Source organism: Centruroides vittatus, unplaced genomic scaffold (assembly GCF_030686945.1).
Source record: "Centruroides vittatus isolate TY-2023 unplaced genomic scaffold, ASM3068694v2 contig_790, whole genome shotgun sequence".
Classification (NCBI taxonomy): domain Eukaryota; kingdom Metazoa; phylum Arthropoda; class Arachnida; order Scorpiones; family Buthidae; genus Centruroides; species Centruroides vittatus.
The window spans coordinates 1,169,167-1,181,340 of NW_027122510.1; the positions used below are offsets into that span (position 1 = coordinate 1,169,167).

The following is a 12,174-nucleotide window of genomic DNA, read 5'->3' on the forward strand; positions in this document are numbered from 1 at the left end:
AGCTAGAGAAAGTTAGAGGAAAACGAATTTTTGAATTTTGGCACTGTTTCTGAATCAAATTTGCTCCCTTGTGACTTTGAATTTTGAGTCTAATCTATTGCATTGTGATTTAGAGTTATGAATCTACCGTTCATTGTGACCTCTCATTTCCAGTTATAAAATTCGAATAAAACCTATTGACTTGAAATTATTTGATTCAAATTTAAATAAAATTCAAACTTTGGACCCAGAGAAAGTATAAAAAAACACATACCGTTTTCAGAATCATACAGATATATAATATGCTTCCACTGATAATGCTTAATAACATCCAAGATGGCTTCGAGGTATTGAGGTTTGAGGCTGATACCATAAGTGGACGGTCGTTCGGAGCTTGTTTCAGGAAATGCTGGACTCAGGAATGGCATTTGGAATGTATTACTGTAGGATGCCAAAGTATCATAGGACGGTCCAGCCGCTGGAGCGACGAGAGTGAAGATCCCTCTACTCATCTGGAGGCACACTTAAAAAAAAGCAAACAAAAGTCATATAAATTAAATGGTAAGCAACCATCGCATGCAATTTGTGGCAACTTTGTACAAAGATTTATACGTTATTAAAATTCTCTATGGGCTAATTCTATTCGTTCAATTAACGTGATGATGTTATTGCAAACCGGATTTAGTGATGTTATTAACAATAAACTCGGCAATTACTGTGGCTCAAAATAATGTATAAGCAATTTTAATCAATTTTCTTGATTAATAAATTTGAATACAAAATCTTCAAAATGCAATTAAATTCAAATTATACTAAGTCAAGTATTTAATTAACTGAGGGTGCATCAAGAGACATTTTAAAAATTTTAAAATATATATTAAAAATTCTATACTTTATATATATTTTATAATGTACATATTGATTTATTTCACATTTTTAGAGCTTCCAGAATGTATATTAAACAGATTTTTCTGAAAATTGATAGCGAAGATATTAAACTAGTGACATACTTTCCCAGAACATATTGCTTACAGTTAAATTCGAACTATACTTAATAAAATTCCTAAAATATATTTTATAGAATTTCTGTAGTACATACGTAAATTGTGACCAAAAAGATTTTAGAATTTTTTTTAAATAAAATTAAAACATTTAACACTTATTTTGACCCCGAAAACAACGATTTACCTCATAAAAAATCGAGCAACAAGTTGCGTAACTTTCCCGCAAGAGTTAAAATTACGTGTAGCGCCATCTGTTATGAGATTTTATTTTAAATATTTTTGAATACTATTAATTATTTAAATGGTAAAAAGCTTAATTTTGAGGGTAGAGATGAGTTTTGTAAAAAGTCGTAAATATCAATAACCAGTAAAATCGTCATTAAGTCCGACCCCATGACACATGACTCCCTCTATCTCCCCATCTCCTTGATCTTCACCCACCAAAATTTAACAGTATCAATCTTCTTAACACACAAACCCCCTTGCAAAATTTCAGAAATTTTTGACAAAAGGCACGGGAGTTATTAAGCTTTAAATTGGGTAAATAATTTAAATAAATAAATTGGGTGTGTTCGTGCCCTTACACATACGAACACAAACATATACATTCAGAAAACCCCCAAATTTAATTCTATTTATTGATGTTTTAATGTCGAAAAATGTAAAAATCGTGGTGAGTCGATTCATACTTTTCTTCTGTTATATAACAGAGGGAAAGTATAAGAGAAAACAAAATCATATTCAACTATAAAAAAATTATTTAGATATATTACAAGATAATTACAAATTCTATTCCAAAAATCTGTATATTTTACATTCTTATGCAAAATTTATTTATAAAATTGTATTATTATAAAAGCGATATTCACATTCGTATTGTTATGAAATATTTCTTTGACGTGGGAAGTTGTTAGAATATCATCAAATTTCTGTATATATTTTAGAAAGATAAATTTTTTATATTAAAATATCCAACAATAATATCCAACAATACAACTTCATATGGAAAGATTATACAATACATTTTTCAAAAGCATTTTCAATTTTTATAGTAATGTATATTGTATGTTTATTTATCTTGCATTTTTCTTTTATTCAGACAACATATAATATTACATTAATATTTGTAAAAAAATGTGTTTTGAGAATATACTTTTAAAGAATATATATATATATATATATTATAAAAAATACTTTAAATAATTTAAAAAAAAACAATTAAGGTACAAAACGCGTGTGTGGGGGGAATGAGGGATGGGAGATGTGAGCATGTTGCCTATAATGAAAGAAAGTAAAAGGGTAAACGTTAATGTAGTCATAATAGAGCATGATCATTAGTAGAAGATGTGGTTGGTCTCCAGAGTAGAGCTGTTACAGAGCTTATACATGACGTAACAGTTGAGGAAGTAGGATTTATTTTGCCAGTTATTTGTTGAACCTGATTTGGATGATGAGTGAGAAGTGAAAATAGTTGAGGAGAAGATAAATCTGGAGAGAAATAGGATAAATGATCGATTGATACCAGGGGTGGTATGATGCGTGGGAGAGCCTGTTGAGATCAGAGGATTTCTGAAGGTTGTCAAGATGGAGCAGGCAGTTAGGAGTGGTGTATGAATAAGAGTTTTCAAGGAATGTTTTAGTTGAATACCCACGACAATAAGAGAGAATAGAGTTTGCCCTTTGTCTTACCTTGTGACGTCACAAGGTTAGAGGGACTACATTAAAAGCAAAAATTATAAAGAGTATCCTTTATATAAAAATAGTGTAAAGTCCGTATTTTATACAAATCGCAATGCATTACGTGACGACATGTACTAAATACTACGTTCTTTTCGTCACACTTAAGTCAGTCGCCATTTTTTCTTTGTATGATCGAAAATTTTACACTTTTATTTCAATTTTTAATTAAAATTAACGAATTGTGCACATTATATTTATGTAAATTGATTTTTTTTTGTTTGCTTAAAATAAGTTTCTTTAATCTTATGTAATGACGTCATTAAGTATGATTAAGGAACCTTACAAGAAGAGTGCCAAACTCCTTATTATTGGATAAGTTGTACTAGCTTTGGTGAGAGGAATGGCTATGAAGATAAGTGGACCTAAAAGATGGTATGCATCGTGTATGATTTAAGAAAAAGGATTAAGAATTAAACGGTGGCAAATTTATACATGTTCTGGACAAGGATGGCAGATAAATGGTGAACATGAAATTCTAAGCCGAGAACTAGACAGGAATAGATCTTTCCAATTTAATGAGAAGTCCGATGAAGATGTCTCGAAGGATTTCAAGGTAGTCGATGGAGGGAAAACACCAGATGGATGAAGTGTAAAGAAAAGTGTTAAGGAGAGATTTGAAGAGCTTCAAATGGGTTTTGAAATCCACAAGTTTAGTTTTGAATTAGAGGGCTAAAGGAGAAAGGAATATATATTCCAGGAAGTGACTTTGACTTGTAGGAGGTGAAGTCAAATCTGTTGTAGAAAACAAGGACCGAAGAAATTTATATTGCTTGAATATTTCAATGGGCTGTTTATAAAAGTTTGAAAATAGGAGCGCAGGAGATAATTAACCACCTCTAAAACTTAAACTATTGTCAGGCCATTGTCTACTATATATAGATGCATAAGATAGCATATATTAAAGATATATACAGTAAAAACCTGTCTACGACGAAACTTGTATAAAACGGAAACTTGCCTAAACGGGAAGAATTCTTCGAAACGGAACGATTTTCTGTGTTAAGAAAACACCCTGTTCAAAACAGAAACCTGCCAAACCAGAAAAACTGTTCGGTACCTTGCAATTCCGGTTTTCACAGGTTTTACTGTTTTTATGTGTTTTTATAATAACTTTCAATGCATTAATTAGATACAGCTTAAAATGCCCGACTTTTTTTTATTTATTTAATTCAGATATTAAAATTTATTTTAAATTAATATTTAAATGTTAATTAAATAAATGAAATATCGTACGATATATTTTTCTCTGTTAAATTAAGAATGCAACAAAAAAATTACGTAATAATTGATATGATATATAAATATATCCTTCGAAAAATATTTGATTTTAATATTATTTTTTAAAACCTTCTAGAAAATTAATTATTAAAATAATTCTTAAGAATAATAAATACTTTTTATAGATTTATTTTAACAATTTTCCTTCTGTAGAAATCATAAAATTTAATTAAATATAAGATGCTGGATATATAAAAATAAAATTAATTAATTTGAAAAATATGTTTATAAATCAAAATAAAAATGGAAATAAAATTAATTTATAAAATTTTGTTTCTATGTAATTTTATGTACTTCCTATTTTCAATTTTTAATAATATCTTTTAAGAAAAATTATATAATTTTCTGAATAAATGTAAAAAAAATACAAATAAATAAATTTAGATTTATTTTGAATTTTATTTCTTATTTTATTAAAAAACTCTTAGTTAAATGTTGGAATTTTTTAGAATATTTTCTTACGTTTTAGTTTGAAGTTATTTAAAAAATTTTTTGAAGTATTGTAATCGTTTAGAACTACGTTTTGTAAAAGAGTGATGAGAAAATTATTCCCTTATTTTATAGTTTGTATATTGACGTAGACCGAAAAACAAAGGAAAGAAGGACAGAGAAACAGAGATCGAGATGAATACAGACAGGGAAACAAGGGAAACAGATAAAGATACGCACAGTTAGGTGCAAACAGTAAGAAAAACAGACTGACAGACAACAGACAAGATCTATCTTCATTCTCTCTCTCTGTATCTGTATCTACCAATCTCTTTAGGTTAGTCTCTATTCTCTCTTGTGTCTTTTTTTCTCTTTTCTCTGTTCCCTTTTTTGTGCCTTTCTTTCTTTGTCTCTATCTCTCGTGTCTTTTTTTTTCTTTGTTTCTATCTCTCTTTTGTGTCTTTCTTTCTTTGTCTTTATCTGTTTCTTGTTTCCATCTTACTGTTTCCGTCTCTCTCTCTCTCTATATATATATATATATGCTTTTTTCGTTTCTATACCTCTCTCTTTGTTTTTCTATCTTTATGAAGGACTAGGATAAAAAGACAGATAGAGATACATAAATACAGATTGAAAGGAGACAGACAAATAAACAGAGTGATTAGGTAAAGAAACGAAGAAAAAGAGAACGTGAGACAGAAAGAAAATGAGAAAGAGAAGACAAAAGAGGATGTGGAAAAAGAAAGAAAAGAAACAGAGAAAGTGAAAGGGATGAAAGAACGAGAAGAGGAAACACAAAAGAAAGAAAGAGGAGCAAAGATAGGAGAGGAGAGAATTAAATTAATCCAACGTGAATTCTGTAAATTAATTTAAACTCATGATCACACATTTCATGAAATAAAATTAATGTGAGTTTTGAATACCTCATAAATAAATTAAATAATATATTATTATAACATTTTCAATGGTATTGAATATTTTACTGACACAAATTAATTAACATTGATGATCTATCATTTGTTATTAATTATACAAAATTAATTAAAATTGAATATTTCAGTGTCCAAAATAGAGAATATGATGAGATTCTCTCTCTAAATTTCATTTTAAAATCGTATAGCAAAATACAGTAATAGTGTTTGCAGAATCAGCATACAAATATTTATCCTTAAATTGAAATCTACAGAAAATTATATCAAAATAGGCTGAAAGTTTATGTAAATTTAGCGATCATTTATTTTTTTTATATCAGAAACACATCTATGAAATTCTAAAAATGATTTAGTTATCATTCATCATCTTAGCTGTTTGTAAAATTTGCAAATGTGCATCATTAAATGAAATTCTATAACAAGCTACATAGAAAAAACTACATAGATTTAATGTAAATTCCTATTTTCATATAAAAAACTTTATTACGAAATTCACAAAATAATTTTGTTATATATCCTGTTTATCTAGGACATCCTTTAGGAACATTTTTTTTTTCTATATTATATTGAGAAAATACATAAATAACAGGTTTGTTGCGAGACATTACTTCGTCAACTCATGAATAATTTGTTTATTTTTTTATAACTTATTGGAAATTTTTATATAAATAAAAGTTAAAATAATTTAATTTTCTATTTGTGTTCCAATTAACATTTTATAATAATGTTTAAAGCCGAATTGGAAAGCTGAGAAACACTTTCGTACGAAGAGTGGAATCAGAAATCCACATTAAAGTCGAAAGTGATTGCTATTTCCTCTCTTCAAAAAGCATTTTCATGTGTCAGATATATATATTATATATATTTTAATATCAGAATGCCATTTCAAATACAAAAAAGTTGATATTCTATTTATCAACTTTTGCTTCAGGGCAGATTTCAAGCGCTTACTTGAAAATTCACCTTGAGAGACAATGTAGATGTTGGAGAATTGTTTTGAATTCCTGATTAGAATTTCAAATTTCAAAATCTTTCCAATTTGCTGATGTAATGATAGCATTGAAGACTTTCAACAAAACAAATTATCTAGATGATTGAATAATCACAAACTTGTGCGATGAGGGTTTTACTATTTATACAACAGAATTTTCTCACAATGTGAATTTATACAACTCACTAACAATCAATGTTTAGTTTATTCTTTTTATACAAAACTTACAAATTTTTCTTTTACTTCAATATTTTACAATTTTAGAATGGATTAACTCTTGTTGTTTTCAATTTAAATTTATTCAATCTGATTTTTCAATTGATGTAACTCAAGAAGAATCATACTTTACAGTCAAAGAATACTAATATTTTTTTATATATCGATTCAATCTACAAGATTTACATGATATAAAATTCTTCCATTGTAAAATTTATTATATTTTCACGCGACTGACTTTGATGAAAATATTTAAAAATAAAAATTTTCAAAGATAATTCGATTTTGCTGGTTCTTCAAACAAACCTGTATTAAAAATTAATTGGGATTACTGGATTTCTGTATAAGAAATTAGTTTAAATGTATTTAACGAACTAGTTCTTATCTTCGTGTATATTTTAACATAAAAATTGTTAAAAATACACCATACATTTTGAAGCAAATACATGTAATTCATTCTTGAGGAATCCATATTCAGTAGCCTAATTTTGAATACTAGTAATATTTTTAAAAAATTTGAATTTATATTCGATTTATCAGTTTTTTTTCGCTTTCATATCTCATTGAAAGTCTGGCCCATCCCGATATAACCCCAATAAAAAAATATATAAACGATATTAAAATTGAGATTCACCGTCCAATGCCATATCTTGTAACAACATTCTTTCATTTGTTTTCCGCTTGTCAATCACAACCATTGGAGTGTTGCAACGAATGTTTTTAGTCATTTTTCAGCAACAAGATTTTTATTTATTTATTTTAACAGTTTGACATTTATTTTTTTAAATTTTATTATTATTTATTTCAATTTCTTACGCTTACACAACGATTCTTTGTACCAGTTTAAATCTCAATCAAGTTATATCTTGGAAAAATATAATAATATATGTCACATAAAATATTTCGAATAATATAGTTTATATACATTTAAAAAATAATAGAAATATTTGTAAGTAAATTAGTTTAAAGAAAACCATTTTTATGAACAAAATAATTTTACAAATTTGAAATATTGAAAGTGAGAATTTTGAAATATATTTTAAAATCAAAAGTAGCAAAATTTTTTATTTAATAATTTTGAAAGCACTCATAAATTCTAAAAACATTAATAATATACTTTTGTTTGAAAAGTATTATTAATATTATTTAAAAGAAACCTTGTTAAAAAGTTTTAAAATTTGAATTACAAGTAATAATTTACTCCAATGACCAGTGTTCAATGGTTTTACCACTTGATCACTGGTGGGTCATAAAACCCACCAGTGATCAAGTGGTAAAACCATTGAACACTGGTCATGGGTTCGCGCCTGACCAACAGTCTGGTCACATGGCGTTTTTCCGAGTTTTCTTCACGTTAGTAACACCTAAATAGGGGCCATTTTCTTTAAAAGACCTCCCGGGAGGCATTTCCCCACAGCAGATCGCCCACGTGTTGCTTTGCTATAGCCCATGAAAACCAAGTGGTGTTCGGTAGTTTTATCTACTCGGCCACTAGTAGGTCCTTTTAAAAATACATTTATTTACTTTTCCAGGTCAACAATTAAAATATATATACAATTAAAGTAAGAATTCCTGTTTTAGGACCATCAGATATGTACTAACAGAGGCAGATAGGACCTAAGAGACACGAGATGAAGCTCAGACTGGTCATAAATGCGGTTCTATTCCTCCTCGAAAGCTATAAAAGATGTATGAATAATAATAATAAATCAAAAGTAGACTTTTCATGTCTTATCAAAAGTAACTTTTACGTAAAAAAATCGTCATGTAATATAATTTAAAGACTAAAAAACCAGCAAAATCAAATTAATCAAAGCCATTTGTATGAAAATATAATAAATTGTACTACGTGAAAATTTTACAACATGTAAATCTTAGATTGAATCGATTTGATCTTATTTCTGGAGTTTGATTAAATTGTTTTATTGCTCTGTATCTTATTGTCTAAATCTGAAGACACGTCCACTTTCATATCTGGACCTACGTGAGCTATTAAGTGAGGAGACGGATTTATCAATACTTATAAGCGCACTATACCATAAAAATCATTATGGATCTTATTATTGTTTGTTAAAACTTTTGTAATTATTATTTAATAATACCAAATAAAAAATCTATAACGTATTCATGTTTATGCAGCGATCATTTCAATTATGTACTGTAGAATTAAGTCAGTAAATCTTAGCAAAACACAACATGGCGGCCGGATGGTCGAAACCGTAAAGGGTCAGCTTACCGCTCTGGGGAACCGGAATCGAATCGGGGTGGTTTTATAACTCCAGGAATTTTTGGGGTCAATCTGACGTGGATACGTCAGGCTTCTCCCTAACTATATTCTGCCCCTTTTCATTGTAGGCTTGGCTTATGCCGTCACCAGAGAGATTTTCTATCTATTGAGGGAGTAATGTTGTTTGGAAAAACAAAACAAAAATCCTTGTAAATTTAAAGGTTTCTAGAGATAGAGGTTTGTTCCTAAAGGCAATTATTTTTGTATGCTATAAGAATATTTCGTTGTAAATTAATAGAATTCAAAACCGAAAGCGGAATTTACTCTCTTTGGTATAATTTTCCTTCATTGTCATTTGTTGTAAGGAAAAACTGCGCAGATTATAATCAGGATGCCTGGCTTAGGGTTTTCTCCCAAATTTAGGGAATTTATATATAAGTTAGAGAGGAAAAGAATCTATTTTAAAACTTAAGAATGAACTGAAATTAAAAAAACAAAACATGTTAAAATTTCGTTCCTTCGAAACAAAAGAAAAAAAAAACAGCAGAATCAGCAACGGGTGAATGCGAAACTGATGACTCTTAACATTCAATTGTTAATTATTTAAATGAAATGTTTGATGTTTCGAATGGTACAGTAGTTGAGTTACTACTATTATTTATGTTGTTTACACATTTTTTAAAACTCGTAACAATTTAGAGGCATTTTTATCATATTTAGAGGTTTTTGGAGGTAAGATTTTTACATTGGAGGAAAAAAAGAATGTAAAATATCTTGTTAAAAATGTTTTCATATAAACTAAATAAATTTTCTTATATTAATACTGTATTTTATTAACTTAAAAATCGATTCTTTTGATATAAACTAAATTTTTTATGTATTTGTTTATTTTTTATTCGACTGAATAATTTTAATACATTTCTTTCCGATAAAGAAATAAATATATGATTCGTGAATATAAATATCGCATTGAAGAAAATATAATAAAGTTTTTTTTTTACTTTATTTAATTATTATTAAAAAAATTACATTATTTTCACTATACATTTTATATATTTTATTAACATTTTTCCAAGTAAAATGATAATAATTAATAATAATTTAATTTTCCTTCTAAATAAATGTATCAACAAATTAAATAAGGTTTTTATTTATTTTTCAAATTAAATTAAATATAAAATATAATTTTTCTTAATTCCACATTCGAGAATTCCTGAATGACCAATTTATGTGTCTCTGGTCATACGTGCGCGTGTGCAAAACCGATTGAAACCACTTTTTCTGAATTTTTTTGTATTTTTTTTAATTTTATTTTTATAAAAAATTCATATTCTGACGAATAATCACGTGAAACAGAAACGTATTCTCATTGGTAGGGGTATGAAAGGGTATGAAAATATAGCCTCAAAGTATGTAAATGTAAATACATAATGAATGAAATTACATAAATAACTCGTTTCCTTAATTTTTGTGGAAGAAAAGTAATTTATACTGATAAATTGGGTACAGTATTTGATAAATATGTACATGAAAGAATCCGTGAAAAGTAAAAGCACAACAGTTGTAAATGCAAAAATAATGGCTTTACTTTCTCCATTTACGTTACAGAATAAAGACAGTAGAAAGTGTAAACTGTGAGGTAGCTAATTACGATACATAAACAAGAGCTCGAGTGGTGTTAACGAATGTTTGTAAAGCATTAAAAGTATTCTTTGTTGAAAATAAATCTTAATAGCAGTAGGCCAACAAGGACATTGCTTTGGTTAATGAGTAAGGTACACTCAAAAGTAAACTGATCAATAGATTAGATGTCTGTTATTATAGGAGCAAATATTATTGTCTGTCAATCCGAATCTATACAGATAAATTGCCATGGCAACTGAGAATTTGGCTAATGAAAAAGTCAGGAGTAGAGTATTTCATTCTATGTCGTTGTAAGACACTACATATAGCTTTGTGTGTTATGCGATTACTATTTCCCTGTTCTTAACTTTTATCAATTCATAAGTGTGTATTGAGTACAATTGTTTTTTTTTTAGTTTCTTTTATAGGAATGTTGAAGTAGTATTAATATACTTTACATTGATTACTTGGCGCTTGTTGCAATATCTGCCCTTTCGTTGCTTATTATTCCCGTGTCTAATATGATGGCAGTGGCACATTAAAGCTTCATGGAGCCCAGAAAATTTTGAATTTGGGGTTGACTTCAGACATTTTTCTTCCGGGACATATTTTCTTATAAAAGATTGGTTTGGAGCATCCTGTTAGTGGGGACCCCATGAAATTGACTTTTTTTGCCCCTTTTTGGTTACTGATATCCTTCAGATGACGAGTTTTACAGGATATGCTTTTAACATATTTGTTTTTAATGTCTATTGCAACTTGGCTATCATTGTGGGTAATAATAATAACAATTCGAAGCGATTATTAGTGTGGATAAGTTATGTTACTTCATATAACAAGTAGTTCCTCTTGTACAATAACAATATGGGAAAAAACTGTATAAATGGATTTTGTATATAGGCCTTATATATATATATATATATATATTAAATTTCAACTTAGCTTAAAAACTAAGATATGTCTTACAAACAGACAAACGAACAGATGCAATCAATCGGTTATTATATAAAGTAGTTTTTACTTACTCTACTAACAATTATTTTGCTTATCTGTTCTACTAGTAAAATAATATATCTAGGTAATTAAATTTATCCTAGTAATTTATATACGATTATTATACAACTGCATTACATAATATTTATCAATTTATCTCTCATATACAGAATAGCCCAAAAGTCAATTAATCGTGTTTCGTTTTGTGTGTTCGAGGTGTATTTGCGATTGTCAATTATAAATTTAGGTCAAATCAGAGCTTTTTCCTTTTACAAAATTAATTTAAACTATTCGGGCAATAAAACAATTTAGTCTTTACAATAATTAACTGATTTTTAGGCTTCTCTGTGTAACACAAGACAGGTATCTAACACACATTACTGAGTAAACATACATCATTACAGCACCAAAAGTTTTTAAAATTTTCTTAAATTAGATATATATTATTAAAACAAACTTTATAAAATAAAAAGAATCAAGCAACGAGTTGCTTAACTTTCCCGGCGACATTTGGTGATGCCATCTGTTATCATATTTTATTAAAAACTTAAAAATATAACTTTTATAAAATGGAAAAATGGTTAAATTTCAGGGTAGGAATGGGTTTTATAAAAAAAAAAAAAAAAAAAAAAAATTGTAAATGCTAATGATGAGTAAGATCATCATTAAGTCTGATCCTACTCGAGACATACACGACCCCCATTATTCCCTCACCCTTTAACCTTTAATCTTCAAAATTTAATAGCATCAATCCCCTTAATA

At 28.0% G+C, this 12,174-nt stretch overlaps 1 protein-coding gene across 5 annotated transcripts in view; it reads right to left on the reverse strand.

The window, feature by feature from the left end:
- The window catches only part of LOC136981749 (glutamate receptor 1-like), a 156,799-nt gene that overhangs the window by 66,426 nt on the left and 78,199 nt on the right, over positions 1–12,174 (reverse strand). For all 5 annotated transcript variants that reach the window (XR_010881767.1, XM_067278112.1, XM_067278114.1 and 2 more), the window contains exon 3: positions 254–502. Coding sequence is in view for 4 of the 5 variants with exons in the window: in XM_067278112.1 (XP_067134213.1) it covers positions 254–502 (249 nt within the window). In the remaining variant the exon portion in view is untranslated. The remainder of the gene's footprint in view (positions 1–253; positions 503–12,174) is intronic.